Genomic DNA, 20,193 nt, shown 5'->3' with positions numbered 1-20,193 from the left:
GGTCTGGAAGTCAGTGTGTTAAGGGGCTGAGTCTATGGGTGAGTGAACGCGTGTTGGTCTGGAAGTCAGTGTGTTACGGGGCTGAGTCTATGGGTGAGTGAACGCGTGTTGGTCTGGAAGTCAGTGTGTTACGGGGCTGAGTCTATGGGTGAGTGAACGCGTGATGGTCTGGAAGTCAGTGTGTTACAGGGCTGAGTCTCTGGGTGAGTGAACGCGTGTTGTTCTGGAAGTCAGTGTGTTAGGGGGCTGAGTCTATGGGTGAGTGAACGCGTGTTGGTCTGGAAGTCAGTGTGTTACGGGGCTGAGTCTATGGGTGAGTGAACGCGTGTTGGTTTGGAAGTCAGTGTGTTACGGGGCTGAGTCTATGGGTGAGTGAACGCGCGCTGGTCTGGAAGTCAGTGTGTTACGGGGCTGAGTCTATGGGTGAGTGAACGCGTGTTGGTCTGGAAGTCAGTGTGTTACGGGGCTGAGTCTATGGGTGAGTGAACGCGTGTTGGTCTGGAAGTCAGTGTGTTAGGGGGCTGAGTCTATGGGTGAGTGAACGCGTGTTGGTCTGGAAGTCAGTGTGTTATGGGGCTGAGTCTATGGGTGAGTGAACGCGTGTTGGTCTGGAAGTCAGTGTGTTACGGGGCTGAGTCTATGGGTGAGTGATCGCGTGTTGGTCTGGAAGTCAGTGTGTTACGGGGAGTGAGTCTATGGGTGAGTGATCGCGTGTTGGTCTGGAAGTCAGTGTGTTACGGGGCTGAGTCTATGGGTGAGTGAACGCGTGTTGGTCTGGAAGTCAGTGTGTTACGGGGCTGAGTCTATGGGTGAGTGAACGCGTGTTGGTCTGGAAGTCAGTGTGTTACGGGGCTGAGTCTATGGGTGAGTGAACGCGTGTTGGTCTGGAAGTCAGTATGTTACCGGGCTGAGTCTATGGGTGAGTGAACGCGTGTTGGTCTGGAAGTCAGTATGTTACCGGGCTGAGTCTATGGGTGAGTGAACGCGTGTTGGTCTGGAAGTCAGTGTGTTACGTGGCTGAGTCTATGGGTGAGTGAACGCGTGTTGGTCTGGAAGTCAGTGTGTTATGGGGCTGAGTCTATGGGTGAGTGAACGCATGTTGGTCTGGAAGTCAGTGTGTTACGGGGCTGAGTCTATGGGTGAGTGATCGCGTGTTGGTCTGGAAGTCAGTGTGTTAGGGGAGTGAGTCTATGGGTGAGTGATCGCGTGTTGGTCTGGAAGTCAGTGTGTTACGGAGCTGAGTCTATGGGTGAGTGAACGCGTGTTGGTCTGGAAGTCAGTGTATTACGGGGCTGAGTCTATGGGTGAGTGAACGCGTGTTGGTCTGGAAGTCAGTGTGTTACGGGGCTGAGTCTATGGGTGAGTGAACGCGTGTTGGTCTGGAAGTCAGTGTGTTACGTGGCTGAGTCTATGGGTGAGTGATCGCGTGTTGGTCTGGAAGTCAGTGTGTTAGGGGGCTGAGTCTATGGGTGAGTGAACGCGTGTTGGTCTGGAAGTCAGTGTGTTACGGGGCTGAGTCTATGGGTGAGTGAACGCGTGTTGGTCTGGAAGTCAGTGTGTTACGGGGCTGAGTCTATGGGTGAGTGAACGCGTGTTGGTCTGGAAGTCAGTATGTTACCGGGCTGAGTCTATGGGTGAGTGAACGCGTGTTGGTCTGGAAGTCAGTGTGTTACGTGGCTGAGTCTATGGGTGAGTGATCGCGTGTTGGTCTGGAAGTCAGTGTGTTAGGGGGCTGAGTCTATGGGTGAGTGAACGCGTGTTGGTCTGGAAGTCAGTGTGTTACGGGGCTGAGTCTATGGGTGAGTGAACGCGTGTTGGTCTGGAAGTCAGTGTGTTACGGGGCTGAGTCTATGGGTGAGTGAACGCGTGATGGTCTGGAAGTCAGTGTGTTACAGGGCTGAGTCTATGGGTGAGTGAACGCGTGTTGGTTTGGAAGTGAGTGTGTGAGTGTTGCAGTGTGAAGGCCCTAACTCCAAGTGTGTGTGCCCTAGTAAGCTGCTGATATTGAAAGTGTGTGTGTAACAGCAGGGGTGTGTGTGTGGCGTCTGTGTGTCAATCTGTGTGTGACATCGTGAAAATCCCCAGCCCCACTGTGCTTACTCATGGCATGTTTTGACGTGTGTAGGAGCACACAGGCAGTTAGTAGACACGGCAGATTACTTCCACCTTCTTTCCACTATTTTGGGGACTAGATAACAGTAATCCTTTCCGGTCTTTCCTCTGTCAGCCAGCCTGGCAGAGTACAGTCACCTCAGTCTGAACTCACAGCCCAGCCTTGTACAGTTAACTACTAAGCTTCATTCCACCCCAGACATGCCTTCTCTACCCTACTGCAGACAATACATGTTTTTTATGAACCCGGATTAACAATGTTGCATTTACTTTTATTGATGTGATTTGTCAGTGAAAATAAATGTTTATGCGTTAATATTCTTCACTGTTTTAACGTTGTAGGCATCGCACGATAAGTAGGATATAAAGTCTCTGTCTCGTGTATGTCATAGAAGTTCAAACATAACTTGAAGCAGCAGGAAATAAGGTGAGATCCACCTCTGTCTGCACTGAGGTCTAGAAGATTCTCTCACGGACTGACAGGGACCAGATGTCGGCCCGGCATTTCTAACACACTAAACATTTATTTTCCTTGAGGCCTTCATTATTAGCCAAATAATGATAATTCTTTGCAAAAAAATGAAACAATTCAGACCAGCCCACTGAGCTAAAGATGGGCTAGCCCATGGACCACAAAGCCTATGAGGGATAACCTGAGGAGGTCTCAGTGTCTGTAAAAAGTGATTCCTCACTTCTGTCTCCTTCTCACCTCTCTCTCGCGGAAAACAACCGCAGTACATTTGCATAATTAGAAATGTAATTTGTTTCTCTTTGCACAGAAGCAATTTCCCCTTCTATTGAGCACCGTCTATAACCGGAATTTAAAACCTCATCATTGCACGTTAAAATAACTGAGCTCAACCTCACATCTACAGATATCTCACACACACACACACACACACACACACACACACACACACACACACACACACACACACACACACACACACACACACACACACACACACACACACACACACACACACACACACACACACACACACACACACACACACACACACACACACACACACACACACATGCACACGCACACACACACACACACCTCACCCAAGGGAGTGAATATTATCATATTTTCCATAAAGAAGTGTTGGCCTAGATGCATGGTTCATCAGTGAGCCAGAGGCCTAGTCTTTGTGATAGCCAGTTGAGGTGGTAAGGCCACTACCATTTCAGTAGGAAAATGGCCCTGACACTCTTATGTCTCCAGTAGCTATTTCTGTTTAAAGTGCTGCTAGCTTTACGCAGCATATTGTCTTCATAAAAACACGGTTCATCATCACCATGGTTACTACCGGAGAGAGAGAGAGAGAGAGACAATGTTATCGGACCATACATGGTTTGCTTACAGCCTATAGGAAACATATTGTTTTTGGCAATATGGCTTGATAACAGAATATAGAAACATATTGTTTTTAAAGCTCCCAGGCTGTGTCACAGCCGGCCGTGACCGGGAGACCCATGAGGCGGAGCACAATTGGCCCAGCGCCGTCTTGGTTAGGGGAGGGTTTGGCTGGCCGGGATTTCCTTGTCCCATCGCGCTCTAGCAACTCTTTGTGGTGGGTCGGGCGCCTGCAGGCTGACCTCGGTCGCCAGTTGGACGGTGTTTCCTCCGACACATTGGTGCGGCTGGCTTCTGGATTAAGCGAGCAGTGTGGCAGGGTCGTGTTTCAGAGGATGCATGGCTCTCGACCTTCGCCTCTCCCGAGTCCGTAAAGGAGTTGCAGCAATGGGACAAGACTGTAACTACCAATTGGATATCACGAAATTGGGGAGAAAAAGAGGTAAATGTTAAAAATAAATAAATAATAATACTTTTTTTAAACTATATGGTTTAATCTATTGCTATATACTGTAACTATGACATGTGGTTCATCCACCAACCCTATATGACAAATATCTTCTATGAAATCTACATAATTCGGTCATGATTAGCTATAAAACACAACAAAATAAATAACTGTCTTTGTTGATGAGAGTCATAGGTGAGAGGCATAATCAGGTTGACCATGGAACTCTAAATGATCTTAAAATTGGGTTTTATTTTCGTAATAAGGCTCGCTTCCCGCTTATGGCTAGAAAGAATCTTGTTCAGGCCACTTTTCTCTCTGTAATTGATTATGGTGACTTGTTGTATATGCATGCAGCCTCCTTCGACTTACAGAGACCGGACTTTGTTTATCATGCAGCCTCCTTCGTCTTACAGAGACCGGACTTTGTTTATCATGCATCCTTGAGCTTTATTACAAATGCCAAGTCACTCACCCACCATTGCACATTGTACCAAATGGTAGGTTGGACCTCACTTTATATGCGCAGAAAGATACATTTGTACGTGTTCATCTACAAAGCCCTTTTGGGTAAACTCCCACTTTACCGCTGTATTCTGGTCTCCTTCACCCCCAGCAGGTACCATACCCGGTTTGCTAGGTGGCTGCTACTAAAAGTACCCAGGACATTCAAAGTATTAGACAAGACTGCCGTCTCTTCTTGTGCACCAGACGCATGGAATAATCTACAATATATAATAATTGTAATCTACAATATGTTAAATTAAAAATTTAAAAAATCACCAGGTGGTAAATTAGTTAATAGACCAATAAGAAAGAGAGTTTAAAATCTCTCTGACAATAACAGACAGTTTTCAGTTTCCCCTCCCCACTCAGATTACTCCAAGACAGTCCTAGTACAATTCTTGTTTGAGAAATTGTTCTTTGCTAATAAGCTATTTTTGTTTATTTTTGACCATTTTAATTTAAAACAATCACAGTAACGTACTTAATTGTTACCCAGAAATGATTTGATATTGAGATGAAAACGGCCAGAGAACGATGAGAATGCTTTAAATTCCAGGGATCTTTGTGACCTGAGGGAGCTCTCTGAAGGGGCACTCGAATCGTCAGTGTAATGACGCAGGTCCACACTCAACTTCAACTCTCTATTTCCCTTAACACTCTAAAACAGTATTATTCGTCAACTCATTAACCACACAAAGTGATCCAGACTTCAGTAATCAACTACTTATAAGACTTAATTGGAAAACTGATAAAAAAAAGTATTGAAAGGTGGGATGGGTACTGAGACTGGAGATATTCTGAGGCAGTTCCTCAAAGCACTTGAGAGGTGGTTGGTGTGCGACAAAAGTGAGAGAACTTGAGAGATGAAGAGAGATATAAAGTGTGAAATACATACAGGGAAACAAATAGATATAAAGAGACAGAGAGATAAAGAGAAAAACAAAGAGAGAAAAACAGAGAGCGAGAGAAGGACACTCACACACGCAGGAAGGCAGCTGTCCAGACCAGTTGTGGTCCTGCAGGCAGATCCGCACCGAGGAGCCGATGAGGCGGAAGCCTGGGATGCACTGGTACACCACCGTCTCCCTGTAGCCAAAGTTCTCCCCAATCACCTGACCATTCACTATGGTCTCTGGAATACCACAGTGGCCCGCTGGAGAGAAACACAAAGGGAAAAAGTTAAGAGAGAGGAAAAGGGAGAGGGAGAGACATAGAAGGGGGGAGAGAGAGATGGTGTTTTCACTGAAACAGACACATAGCAGCTAGAGAGGTCAAGAAACTACTCTCAGAGAGAGGCAAAAAACAAACACATTTCTTTCCACAGGGCCGTGGGGTGAGACAGGGCTGCAGCTTAAGCCTCACCCTCTTCAACATATATATAAGCAAAATGGCGAGGGCAATAGAACAATCTGCAGCACCCGGCCTCACCCTACTAGAATCTGAAGTCAAATGTCTACTGTTTGCTGATGATCTGGTGCTTCTGTCACCAACCAAGGAGGGCCTACAGCAGCACCTAGATCTTCTGCACATACACAGACCTGGGCCCTGACAGTAAATCTCAGTAAGGCAAAAATAATGGTGTTCCAAAAAAGGTCCAGTTGCCAGGACCACAAATACAAATTCCACCTTGACACTGTTACCCTAGAGCACACAAAAAACTATACATACCTCGGCCTAAACATCAGCGCCACAGGTAAACATCAGCGCCACAAAGCTGTGAATAATCTGAGAGACAAGGCAAGAAGGGCATTCTATGCCATCAAAAGGAACATAAAATCCGACATACCAATTAGGATCTGGCTAAAAATACTTGAATCAGTTATAGAACTCATTGCCCTTTATGGTTGTGAGGTCTGGGGTCCGCTCACCAATCAAGAATTCACATAATGGGACAAACACCAGATTGAGACTCTGCATGCAGAATTCTGCAAACATATCCCCTGTGTACAACGTAAAAGACCAAATAATGCATGCAGAGCAGAATTAGGCTGATACCCACTAATTATCCAAATCCAAAAAAGGAGCAGTTCAATTCTACAACCACCTAAAAGGAAGCGATTCCCAAACCTTCTATAACAAAGCCATCACCTACAGAGAGATGAACAGGGAGAAGAGTCCCCTAAGCAAGCTGGTCCTGGAGCTCTGTCACAAACACAAACAGACCACACAGAGCCCCAGGACAGCAACACAATTAGACCCAATCAAATGATGAGAAAACAAAAATATACTTATTTCCAATGTGTCAAGTAATTAACAAATAACAGAGCAAACTACAGTAGAATGCTATCTGGCCCTAAACAGAGAGTACACAGTGGCAGAATACCTGACCACTGTGACTGACCCAAACTTAAGGAAAGCTTTGACTATGTACAGACTCCGTGAGCATAACCTTGCTATTGAGAAAGGCCTCAGTAGGCAGACCTGGCTCTCAAGAGAAGACAGGCTATGTGCACATTGCCCACAAAATTAGATGGGAATTGAGATGCACTTCCTAACCTCCTGTCAAATGTATGACCATATTAGAAGCACATATATCCCTCAGATTGCACAGATCCACAAATAAATAATAATAATAATAAAAAACAAACCACATTTTGATAAATGCATATCTACTGGGTGAAATACCAGTGCCATCACAGCAGCAAGATTTGTGACCTGTTGTCACAAGATAAGTGCAACCAGTGAAAAACACCATTGTAAATACAACCCATATATTTTTTAAAATATTTTCCCTTTTGTACTTGAACTATTAGCACATCGTTACAACACTGTATTTAGACATAATGACATTTTAAATGTCTTTATACTTTTGGAACTTCTGTGAGTGTAATGTTTACTGTTTATTTTTATTGTTTATTTCACTTTTGTTTATTATCTACTTCACTTGCTTTGGCAATGTTAACATATGTTTCCCATGCCAATAACGCCCTTAAATTGAAATGTTTGTGTTGTTGAGAGAAGTCTTGTACTGTACTGAATAGTCATGTTCTGGAGAGGGTACAGACAGACAGACAGAGAGACAGACAGAGACAGACAGACAGACAGAGACAGACAGACAGACAGACAGACAGAGACAGACAGAGACAGACAGACAGACAGACAGACAGATTTCATTTAAACACACAGGTCGCAGAAATACAGTATTTTCTGTACACAGACTTGTTTTAGAGAAAATAAAGAAGCCCAAAATAGACACTTCTCCCTGCTTCCACAGACTTGGCACCAGCACACAGAGAAGTTAGACAGTCAAGCTATTTACCACAATAAACATATGTTCATTAGAGGGTGATGACCAAAATAACTCCACACCAACAGAAACATTCTTGGGGCAAAAGATAGCCTACATTTCACAGGCAACACAGCGTCTGGAGAATGTTGTCTTGGTTGTTTCACACAAACACAGACAGACAACAGAAATGTTGGGAATGAATTGGTCATTTTACCCAAGCAGCGGGTCTCCTGTCCACTCCACAGTCCAGAGGAGAGGCATTCTCTCACAGTCGAGCCCACCAGCATGAACCCTGCGTCGCACATGAAGATGGCGGTCGCCCCAAAGGTCATCTGCGTACCAATCTTCTTCCCATTGGGCGGGCCAGGGAGGTCCCCGCAGGAAATTACTGTGGCACAGACAATAACAAAGGCATCATCAGCTAGCTGACAGACCAATGGCATTAAATAGCTGAGACATATCAGCCAGCTGACAGACCAATGGCATTAAACAGCTGAGACATATCAGCCAGCTGACAGACCAATGGCATTAAACAGCTGAGACATATCAGCCAGCTGACAGATCAATGTCATTAACAAATACCTGAACGATATCAGCCAGCTGACAGACCAATGTCATTAACAAATACCTGAACAATATCAGCCAGCTGACAGATCAATGTCATTAACAAATACCTGAACGATATCAGCCAGCTGACAGACCAATGTCATTAACAAATACCTGAACGATATCAGCCAGCTGACAGACCAATGTCATTAACAAATACCTGAGAGATATTGTAGGAGAATTCCAATGCTTTGGTGATTTTCCAGTATCTATACTGTTTTCCCAGAAGTAGTGAAACAGAATCAATATGGGGTTAATTATTAGACATGTGTAAGCAGAATGAAGGCTGAACCCATGTGAATGTACAAAGCTGGATCAACATCGAGTTAACCATTAGACATGTAAAAATAGAACATAAGCAGAATCCATGTGGATGTGGCAAGGTAGACCAACACAGACTTGACTGGTCTGGGCCATATCTGATCTTGTGAAGGCTACTGACATGCACATGGGTTAGATCATACATAGACAATATCAGCCTGAACTTGTGAAGACCTGGACAGGAACATTAGTTAATCAGTTCTAGGCACCATCAGACATACTCCTGCAGTAGGAGTGTGCATGTCTGTTTATTTTTGTGTCATTGCAAAGTCACGTCACCAATAGAATCTATGACCTAATGTCTGAGCCAATAAAATAATAGAAACTAAGCAAGGCAACAAGATAAGGGTGGCCAGGGCTAAAGGGTATTAATAATTTACATAAAAGTGGAATGACTATGTTATGTAAGGGTAAAACTGTATAAAAGCAGAGTACTGAGACTGGAAAGTTCAGTTGGTCCATGGGCCTGCTCGGCTTTCATACTTTTGTGATAAAGTCTATTTGAATTCACAAGCTCCGAAGGGGAGTCATATTATTTTGTTTTTGGGATCCTCAAGATGGGAGGAAATGAGGGGAGAGAGGAGGAGTGGAGAGGAAGGGAGAAGTGGAAAGAAGAGGAGGAGGGGAAGGTAAAGGGAGGTTAGAGGTGTTTTTTTTTTTATACCAGAAGAATCAATGTGGTCTATTTATTATTCCCACCAACATCCACACTCCAGTCATACCTGATACTCCTACCTGCTACTACTACATCCACACCCCAGGCATACCTGCTACTCCTACAACCACACTCCAGGCATACCTGCTACTCCTACAACCATACTCCAGGAATACCTGCTCCTCCTACATGCACACTCCAGGCATACCTGCTACTCCTACATCCACACTCCAGGCATACCTGCTACTCCTACATCCACACTCCAGGCATACCTGCTACTCCTACATCCACACTCCAGGCATACCTGCTACTCCTACAACCACACTCCAGGCATACCTGCTACTCCTACAACCATACTCCAGGAATACCTGCTCCTCCTACATGCACACTCCAGGCATACCTGCTACTCTTACATCCACACTCCAGGCATACCTGCTTCTCCTACAACCACACGCTAGGCATACCTGCTACTCCTACATCCACACTCCAGGCATACCTGCTACTCCTATATCCACACTCCAGGCATACCTGCTACTCATACATCCACACTCCAGGCATACCTGCTACTCCTACATCCACACTCCAGGCATACCTGCTACTCCTACATCCACACTCCAGGCATACCTGCTACTCCTACATCAACACTCCAGGCATACCTGCTACTCATGAAAAATGGCTGTCAAAATGATAATCATTACATAAACATACAATACGGCTAAGGCACACTGTAACAGCCTAAACACAACCTAAACACAATATGCTTCTGACATGGAGATGGTGTAAAAAGTCCCAGATTGGAAAAAAGAAAATGGCCGCCCTATACTCACTCTGGCAGTGAGGCCTTTCGTTCCTCCAACTCCACACGCCATTGGCCGTACACTGGATGTGGGCGGGGCCTAGGCGGTAGTAGCCCGGGTCACAGCTGAAGATAATCTTGGTCCTGTACTCATAGTGGGAGCCGTTCACGATCCTCCACCTCCCGTGCTCCAGAGAGAAGGAGCCAATGCTTGGACACACCACCACTGTTACACAGAAACACATACACACGCATGCACATACACACACACACGCACCCGCACACAAAAGAATAGTTAACACATCATTTAAACCAAAAAACATTTTAATATTTTAGCAGACTTAAAATCCGAAGATATTAAGATATTTCATCTGAAAATCTGTTCTCACACAGCACTATATTATTGAGGTGAAGAGGATGGAACATTAAAAGGTTTTCTTCTCTCTGTAATCTGTTGACCTCCATTTGCGCTGCTTTGTGAGGCAGCCAGGCACGTTTAACAGGCATTTTAATGGGCAATAACAAAATACTGACTAGTCCATTCATAAATAAGTGAGGGATTGCCTTCGAGGGGGGAACTGATTTTAAGAGGGATGTAATTGCCCTCCTGAGGAGCCATGAGGTGAAAGCACACACACACACACACACGCACGCACGCACGCACACACACACTCTCTCTTCCTCTGCTTCACCTGTCTCCGCTGCTGGACTTGCCTCCTATCCTAACTGTACCTGCCTGGGCATCGGGCACTCACACCCTCATACATGCTCCCCCACTAGCCTCCTATCCCACCTGAGCAACGGGGGATCTTGTTGTGGTTGCTCCAGGTGCCATCCGGCTGGCAGACGGCGCTGGTCAGCTCTTTGGAGGACAGGCGGTAGCCGTCATTGCAGAAGTAGGTCACGCGCGTGCCCACCGAGTAGTCCACCGTCAGCACTCCTCCGTTCACCGGCGCCTTGGGCACCCCGCAGGACACCGCTGCCGGGGGGGGGGGGGGGGGGGGGACCAGGGGAGAAGGAGGGGAGAGGAGGAGAGGAAGAGAGGAGCGTCAGCGCTTATAAAACCCAGGGGGTGAGACGCAGGGTTATCATGTTACGCAATCAAATCAGTCTCACACACAGAGATACACTACATACTCACTACATAATCAGTGTAATACACAGACTACAGACTCAGATCAGTCTCACACACAGAAATACACTCCAACTCACACATACAGAGCACTCAAATAACACACTCAATCTCACATACACACCTACCAACAGTACACAACAGCAAAGAGATACACACACACACACACCATTTCAACACACACAAAGATCTGCTGATGACAAGACAGACATTAACACTAGTCATGCCTATTGACCTTTCACACTACTCACTTATAGACCCACTGACTGTACCACGAATGACAGACAGACAGACAGACAGACAGACAGACAGACAGACAGACAGACAGACAGACAGACAGACAGACAGACAGTACTGTGAGGAATATTGACTCTCTAACATACAGAAACCATATAATGAAAAATAGTCTGTTCCTGTTCATTCTTCTAACACACAGAGGGCAATGAGCATTGATGCACTGAGACAACTTCCACACAATAACACACTGCTCACTCAATTCACACTGACGATGTACTGACAAGGTAGTGCCCACTCAATCTTTTTTCATCTGATTTACAAAAAGATTCTCACAGAATGTAGTCTTTGCTCAGAGAGAGAGAGAGAAAAACACATGCAGTGACCGAGATAAAGAAACCAAAACCAAGATACTGTTATGAGCAAACATACAAAGAAGGTAAAACAACTCAAATAATAATTCCACCTCTTCACACAAGTCCCCGTCAAGCAGAGGTGGAATTATGTGTGCAGGAGTTATTTTAGTTTTTCTACAGTGTTGATTTTTGGGCGGTGACTGCCAGCACCAAATCAAGATGGGCTTTGTGGTGTGAGTGTTAACTTTCTTTCAAACACACAAACAAACCAGGACATGTGGCTGTAAATGTCAGGAGTCATTCTGAATGAGGTGGGTGTTTCCTCCTGTTTTAACAATAGGTCTATTGTAGTGGGAAAAGCTGGAGTTAAATATCACTATAAAGTGTAAGAGTAAGTGAGCACAAAGAGAGGATTATATACATGCTGTGTGTGTGTGTGTGTGTGTGTGTGTGTGTGTGTGTGTGTGTGTGTGTGTGTGTGTGTGTGTGTGTGTGTGTGTGTGTGTGTGTGTGTGTGTTCTCAGCTCAGGAAAGTGTGAAACTATTCTGTTTCTCTCTGCTATATTTTCTGGCAAGTCTCAATCCTACATCCAAAAAACATGAAATCATTTTTAAATCTAAGATTTTAGCATACCCAAGAGCTAGCAGAATATGATTAGAACCATCCTTATATTTCCTCTCGGTTTTTTTCTTTCCAATCAGTTTGGAATAAGATGTAGGCTGCATCTCAAATAATAGCCTATTCCTTGGCCTTTATAGTGCACTATTTTTTAAACCAAGGCAATAGGGCTTTGGTCAAAAGTAGTGCGGTATACAGGGAAAATGGTGCTATTTGGGATGCACCCGAAGGTTACCATCAGTCACGATGCATAATATGCACGCAATGGATAATTGTCTTACATTGCAAAAATCTTACATACAATAGCAATTAATAAATACAATTGCGATATTTGAATATACAGTAGATCCACTGTCAGACATTTGCACTTCTTGTCAGTGTAAAAACATCGTCATTAAGACCACATGGTGTCCATGTGAGAACATATCAAGATGAAAAAGTCCTGCTGAGATTTTCCTAATATGAACATCGTAAGACCCTCATTATCTAATTTCCTGGACCAGTGCTCTTAGATGATGGTGAACAATGCCTCCCGGTTGTCTCATTTTAGGGTGAAGTACTCTGACACACTTCTGAAGTTTATGTAGTCATATTATGTGTGTCACTGCACGTTAGTGTCACTCCAGCCTGTGGCGCCTGACAGTAAGGTGGCATGCATCAAATCATATTAAATCACTGAGTGGAGCTTTAGAATGCTGGGTTTTCCTGTTAAAACCTGGCTTGTAACAGGTAAAAAGCCTCTGAAAATAGCTTTTCCAGAATGAGAGTTGAGACTGACGTGAGTAAACTCCAGTTGGTGACAATTTTAAAGACATTGATGGAGAAATGTATTGCTATTTTGGCTCTTTTCATGTGTTAAATTTGTTTGACATTTCATGTAGAAAAAGCTAGGTCGGGGTAGATAAGTGTTAGTAATTATTATAGATATTTAAATCCATGTGATACACTAAGTACATACAACAGGATTCCTAGAAAATTGTAATATAGTAACATGTAGAATCTAGGATCAGGTCTCTACTGTCCATCTAATCTTATTCATTATGATCTTAAAAGGCAAAACTAATCCTAGATCAGCACTCCTAGTCTGAGACCCTTTGTCAATATGGGCCAAGATCTCACCTTGGCAGGCGGGTACGGTGGAGTCCCAGTCAAAGTATCCGTAGGAGTTCCTCTTGCACACGGCCGTACTGTTCCCTATGAGGCGGTAGCCCCGGTCACAGGCCCAGCGGACTAGGCTGTTGAGGTGACCACCCGTCTGGCTACTGATGGACCCCTGTAGGGGCGAGTCTGGGGTGCTGCAGTACAGGGCTGGAGGGGGGGAAAGAGAAAGAGAGAGAGAGTGGGGGGAGGGAGGGAGGGGGTAGAGGGAGAGAGGGAGGGAGAGAGAAAGAGAGAGAGGGAGAGAGGGAGAGAGGGAGAGGGGGATAGAGAGAGGGAGCAGGGGAGGGAGGCAGAAAGAGGGAGACAAACAATAACACACACAAACACACACAGGTCAACTCACTAGTACAGTACCCTGGTGGTTATAACCAGAGCTGTATTCCTGTAATACCTACAGCTATAAGGCTCTGACTATAACTAGCTACTAACTTCTACTGTTACTCATGAGTAACAACACATATAATCTTCATATTATTTCAACTAAATGTGGGTGAATGTTTTTACTTGATATATAGCCTACCAGTGAGGCTACATAGGCATTCATTTGTAAATGCTTTATATACTGTAATTTCCCCACACATATGCAGTATATGTACAGTATGTACAATGTATAACATGTATGTATAACATACCATTACATCAATATCATTCTTTCTGGCATTAACACGTTTAAACACTTCTCACAGTTCAGTTCAGTGTAGTTATGTAAAAGCATGCTGTGCAGCTTCTTCCTGCGTTGACACTTGGCCCTGAGCCCTGCACGAACAGGAAGATGGGGATGGGGACTGTGTCACACCAAATCAGTGGGCAGGCGTGAGACACACACCACACTCAGCATACACGTACATACAGTAATTACAAAGTCAGCACAACACAGGGTTAATTCTAGGTGTGTTGGTGTCCTATGTCCTGGAAGACTAAAAGGAGAGAGTTTCTCCTCGTGAGAAAAAGCCTCCTGACCTCCATTTTACCCTCTGTGTTGTTTTTGTTAAAAACATGTTTTATCGTTCTGCTTTACATACTGTTTTGATCTATCCTGGGTACCAGTCCATTTGTGCCATCATGCCACTCCTTGCTTTTGCATGAAAAGGATGGCACAAACAGACTGGTATCCAGGCTAGTACTAACCTAGCAACAAGGAAAGAATGGCTAACTTTAAAAACATTAAGAGTTCACCAGCTAACATGTGATATCTCTTCTCCATTTGATCACCATCTAAATGCACTATAAAGTGCTCTGAATCATTCTGATTTCCTTCAACTGAGCAGTCTGAATAACAAGGCCAAGAATGTACCTCAACTTGTCACTTTCATAACTACAGTAGAAGGGCAAAGTCAACCCACATCCGGGAGTGTCAATTCTAGTTCACAGAGCAAGTTCTGACTTTCAGGTATATGCCTTATTCATTCAGATACATATTTAAACTACAGTTAAAAAGCACTGGTCTGATTGTGTGTGAACAATGGTAAGGGGTAGCACATAAAAAGATAGGTGCAGTGAAATTAGTTGTTTTACAGGGCAGCCATAGTAGTACGTCACCCCTGGAGCAAATTAGGGCTACGTACCTTGCTCATGGGCACAGACACATTTTTCACCTTGTCGGCTCAGGTTTTTGGCCCCACACTCTAACCGCTAGGCTACCTGCCTAGTACGTAGTATGGAAATGTAAACATATTGAATGCAGAGCAGAAAGCAACTCTGTCATATTATCTCACTGAGGAAGATTATAGAAGAGGCAAAGAATGCTGACAGAGAGAGGGAGAGAGGAAGAGAGACAGAGAGAGAGAGAGAGAGAGAGAGAGAGAGAGAGAGAGAGAGAGAGAGAGAGAGAGAGAGAGAGAGAGAGAGAGAGAGAGAGAGAGAGGAGAGAGAGAGAGAGAGAGAGAGAGAGAGAGAGAGAGAGAGAGAGAGAGAGAGAGAGAGAGAGAGAGAGAGAGAGAGAGAGAGAGAGAGAGAGAGAGAGAGAGAGAGAGAAAAAGAGAGAGGGAGAGAGAGAGAGAGAGAAAAAGAGAGAGGGAGAAAGAGGAAGAGAGAGAGGGAGAAAGAGGAAGAGAGAGAGGGAGAGGAAAAGAAAGAGAGAGAGGAAAAGAAAGAGAGCGAGGGAGATATAGAAAGAAATGGGCTCTGAGACAGAGAGTTATGGAGAGGATGCAGAATAGAAAGACTGAGATTTTGTCAGGAAGAGGGAGAGGAAAAGGGAGAGGAAGAGTGAGAGCGAGGAGAGAGAGAGAGAGAGATGCTAAACTCTAGCTTGAGCGTCACAACACTTCAAAGCAGATTTACTACAAATATCTTGCATACTTAAACAAGCGAGGAAGTTATCCCCCAGCAAATCTCCTGACGCACATACTGAGTGCCAAATTACTAGTTCCCTCAGCTGCATGACTCCATGTTATGAGATACCAGCAATCTCTGAGGCAGGGAGTCATTTGCACAATGGCTGTTATTATTTGGAAAAAGTATCAGAAATGTAACTGGGTTATACACAGCAGAACAAACACGATGAGGCAGCTCAAGAACAACATCTTATAATGTGAAAGCAAAAATAAAGACAGAGTGTTAGGACAAACTATTTATTGATGCATCGCTAACACCAAAAAGCAATAACGATTGAGATTTTTTGTCTGTTTCTCTGATAAAAATAGAGATTGCGTTTCTGTAGAAAATCAGCGACTAGGTATCTTCCTGAAGAGATTAATATATTTAGATAATGGAAGTGGAGATGAAAAGGGATGTTGCTATGGCTACTCAATTACAAAAACCTCTATTAGAATTATTGGCATGGCTTTGCAGCCACGTCCTTACTCTGGGAATGTTTGGACTTCCCTAGCCTTAGTCTTGTTACATTCCTAACAAGCTACATTCCTAACACTGCAGTCTAGTCCTATTCCCGCAGGCTTGTCGTAATACTGCAGTCTAGTTCTATTAACGCAATCTAGTCCTAATACTGCAGTCTAGTCCTATTCCCGCAGGCTTGTCGTAATACTGCAGTCTAGTTCTATTAACGCAATCTAGTCCTAATACTGCAGTCTAGTCCTATTCCCGCAGGCTTGTCGTAATACTGCAGTCTAGTCCTATTAACGCAATCTAGTCCTAATACTGCAGTCTAGTCCTATTCCCGCAGGCTTGTCGTAATACTGCAGTCTAGTCCTAATACTGCAATCTAGTCCTAATACTGCAGTCTAGTCCTATTAACGCAATCTAGTCCTAATACTGCAGTCTAGTCCTATTAACGCAATCTAGTCCTAATTCTGCAGTCTAGTCCTAATACTGCAATCTAGTCCTAATACTGCAGTCTAGTCCTATTCCCGCAGGCTTGTCGTAATACTGCAGTCTAGTCCTATTAACGCAATCTAGTCCTAATACTGCAGTCTAGTCCTAATACTGCAATCTAGTCCTAATACTGCAATGTAGTCGTAATACTGCAATGTAGTCCTAATACTGCAATGTAGACCTAATACCGCAGTCTTAGCCCTAATACTGCAGTCTTGTTCTAATACTGCAGTCTAGACCTTATACTGCAGTCTAGCCCTAATACTACAGTCTAGCCCTAATACTGCAGTCTAGCCCTAATACTGCAGTCTTGTCCAAATACTGCAGTCTAAACCGTATACTGTTGTAGGCCTTATACTGCTGTCTTAGCCTAATACTGCAGTCTTAGCCTAATACTGCAGTCTTAGCCTAATACCACAGTCTTAGCCTAATACTGCAGTCTTAGCCTAATACTGCAGTCTTGTCCTAATACTGTAGTCTTGTCCTAATACTACAGTCTAGCCCTAATACTACAGTCTAGCCCTAATACCGCATGCTAGTCCTAATACCGCAGTATAATCCTAATACCGCAGTCTAGTAATAATACTGCAGTCTTAGCCTAATACTGCAGTCTAGTCCTAATACTGCAGTCTTAGCCTAATACTGCAGTCTAGTCCTAATACTGCAGTCTAGTCCTAATACTGCAGTCTTAGCCTAATACTGCAGTCTTAGCCTAATACTGCAGTCTTAGCCTAATACTGCAGTCTAGTCCTAATACTGCAGTCTTAGCCTAATACTGCAGTCTAGTCCTAATACTGCAGTCTTAGCCTAATACTGCAGTCTAGTCCTAATACTGCAGTCTTAGCCTAATACTGCAGTCGTGCCTTAATACTGCAGTCGAGTCCTAATACTGATGTCTAGTTCTAATACTGCAGTCTTAGCCTAATACTGTAGTCTAGTCCTAAAACAGCAGTCTAGTGCTAAAATTGCAGTCTAGTCCTAATACTACAGTCTTAGACTAATACCACAGTCTTAGCCTAATACTGCAGTCATGTCAAATACTGAAGTCTAGTACAAATACTGCAGTCATGTCTTAATATTGCAGTCTAGTCCTAATACTGCAGTCGAGTCCTAATACCGCAGGCTTAGCCTAATACGGCAGGCTTGCCAAATACTGAAGTCTAGTCCTAATACTGCAGTTGTGTCTTAATACTGCAGTCTAGTCCTAATACTGCAGTCTAGTCCTAATACTGCAGTCTAGTCCTAAAACAGAAGTCTAGTCCTAAAACTGCAGTCTAGTACTAATATTGCAGTCTTAGCCTAATACTGCAGTCTAGTCCTAATAGTATAGTCTAGTCCTAATAGTATAGTCTTGTCCAAATACTGCAGTCTTGTCCTAAAACTGCAATCTAGCCCCAATACTGCAGCCTAGCCCTAATGCTGCAGTCTAGTCCTAATACCGCTGTCTAGTCCTAATACCGCAGTCTTAGCCTAATACTGCAGTCTTAGCCTAATACTGCAGTCTCGCCTAATACTGCAGTTTTGTCCTAATACTGCAGCCTAGCCCTAATACTGCAGTCTAGTCCTAATATTGATGTCTAGTTCTAATACTGCAGTCTAGTCCTAATATTGATGTCTAGTTCTAATACTGCAGTCTTAGCCTAATACTGCAGTTTAGTCCTAAAACAGTAGTCTAGTCCTAAAATTGGAGTCTAGTCCTAATACTGCAGTCTTAGACTAACACCACAGTCTTAGACTAATACCAGAGTCTTCGCATAATACCGCAGTCTTAGCCTAATACTGCAGTCATGTCAAATACTGAAGTCTAGTCCAAATACTGCAGTCATGTCAAATTTGCAGTCTAGTCCTAATACCACAGGCTTAGCCTAATACTGCAGGCTTGCCAAATACTGAAGTCTAGTCCTAATACTGCAGTCGTGTCTTAATACTGTAGTCTAGTCCTAATACTGATGTCTAGTTCTAATACTGCAGTCTAGTCCTAAAACAGTAGTCTTAGACTAATACCACAGTCTTAGACTAATACCAGAGTCTTAGCCTAATACTGCAGTCATGTCAAATATGGAAGTCTAGTCCAAATACTGCAGTCATGTCTTAACATTGCAGTCTAGTCCTAATACTGCAGTCTAGTCCTAATACTGCAGTCTAGTCCTAATACTGCAGTCTAGTCCTGATACTGCAGTCTAGTCCTAAAACAGCAGTCTAGTCCTAAAACAGCAGTCTAGTCCTAAAACAGCAGTCTAGTCCTAAAACTGCAATCTAGTCCTAATATTGCAGTCTTAGCCTAATACTGCAGTCTAGCCTAATACTGCAGTCTAGTCGTAATAGTATAGTCTTGTCCAAATACTGCAGTCTTGTCCTACAACTGCAATCTAGCCCTAATACTGCAGTCTAGCCATAATACTGCAGTCTAGCCATAATACTGCAGTCTAGTCCTAATATTGCAGTCTTGTCTAATACTGCAGTCTAGTCCTAATAATGCAGTCTAGCCCTAATTCTGCAGTCTAGTCCTAATAATGCAGTCTAGCCCTAATTCTGCAGTCTAGCCCTAATTCTGCAGTCTAGTCCTAATACTGCAGTTTAGTCCTAATACGTCAGTCTAGTCCTAATACTGCAGTCTTGCCTAATACTACAGTCTAGCCATAATACTGCAGTCTATCCCTAATACTGCAGTCTAGTCCTAATACTGCAGTCTTGTCCGAATTCTGCAGTCTAGTCTTAATACTGCAGTCTAGTCTTAATACTGCAGGCTTGTCCTAATACTGCAGTCTAGTCTTAATACTGCAGTCTAGTCTTTAAACTGCAGTCTAGTCCTAATACTGCAGTCTAGTCCTAATACCGTAGTCTAGCCCTAATACTGCAGTCTAGCCCTAATACTGCAGTCTAGCCCTATTACTGCAGTCTAGCCCTAATACTGTAGTCTAGCCCTAATACTGCAGTCTAGCCCTAATACTGCAGTCTAGCCCTAATACTGTAGTCTAGCCCTAATACTGCAGTCTAGCCCTATTACTGCAGTCTAGCCCTAATACTACAGTATTGTCCTAATACTACAGTCTTGTCCTAATTCTGCAGTCTAGTCTTAATACTGCAGTTTAGTCCTAATACGGCAGTCTAGCACTAATACTGCAGTCTAGTCCTAATACTGCAGTCTAGTCCTAATACTGCAGGCTAGCCATATTACTGCAGTCTAGTCCTAATACTGCAGTCTAGTCCTAATACTGCAGGCTAGCCATATTACTGCAGTCTAGTCCTAATACTGCAGTCTGGTCCTAATACTGCAGTCTAGTCCGAATACTGCAGTCTAATCCTAATACTGCAGTCTAGTCCTAATACTGCAGTGTGATCCTAATACTGCAGTCTAATCCTAATACTGCAGTGTAGTCC

The 20,193-nt window shown here is 44.0% G+C and overlaps 1 protein-coding gene across 5 annotated transcripts in view; it reads right to left on the bottom strand.

The window, feature by feature from the left end:
* The window catches only part of LOC129830971 (CUB and sushi domain-containing protein 3-like), a 759,188-nt gene that overhangs the window by 89,311 nt on the left and 649,684 nt on the right, over positions 1–20,193 (bottom strand). For all 5 annotated transcript variants that reach the window (XM_055893871.1, XM_055893869.1, XM_055893870.1 and 2 more), the window contains exons 49-53: positions 13,498–13,686; positions 10,831–11,016; positions 10,069–10,263; positions 7,874–8,047; positions 5,410–5,583 (exon numbers count right to left, since the gene is read on the bottom strand). In XM_055893871.1, the coding sequence (XP_055749846.1) occupies positions 5,410–5,583; positions 7,874–8,047; positions 10,069–10,263; positions 10,831–11,016; positions 13,498–13,686 (918 nt within the window). The remainder of the gene's footprint in view (positions 1–5,409; positions 5,584–7,873; positions 8,048–10,068; positions 10,264–10,830; positions 11,017–13,497; positions 13,687–20,193) is intronic.

This window comes from Salvelinus fontinalis, chromosome 32 (genome assembly GCF_029448725.1).
Source record: "Salvelinus fontinalis isolate EN_2023a chromosome 32, ASM2944872v1, whole genome shotgun sequence".
NCBI lineage: Eukaryota > Metazoa > Chordata > Actinopteri > Salmoniformes > Salmonidae > Salvelinus > Salvelinus fontinalis.
Note: the sequence above shows the minus strand (reverse complement) of the source record. Positions and strands in the feature narration are given on the sequence as shown.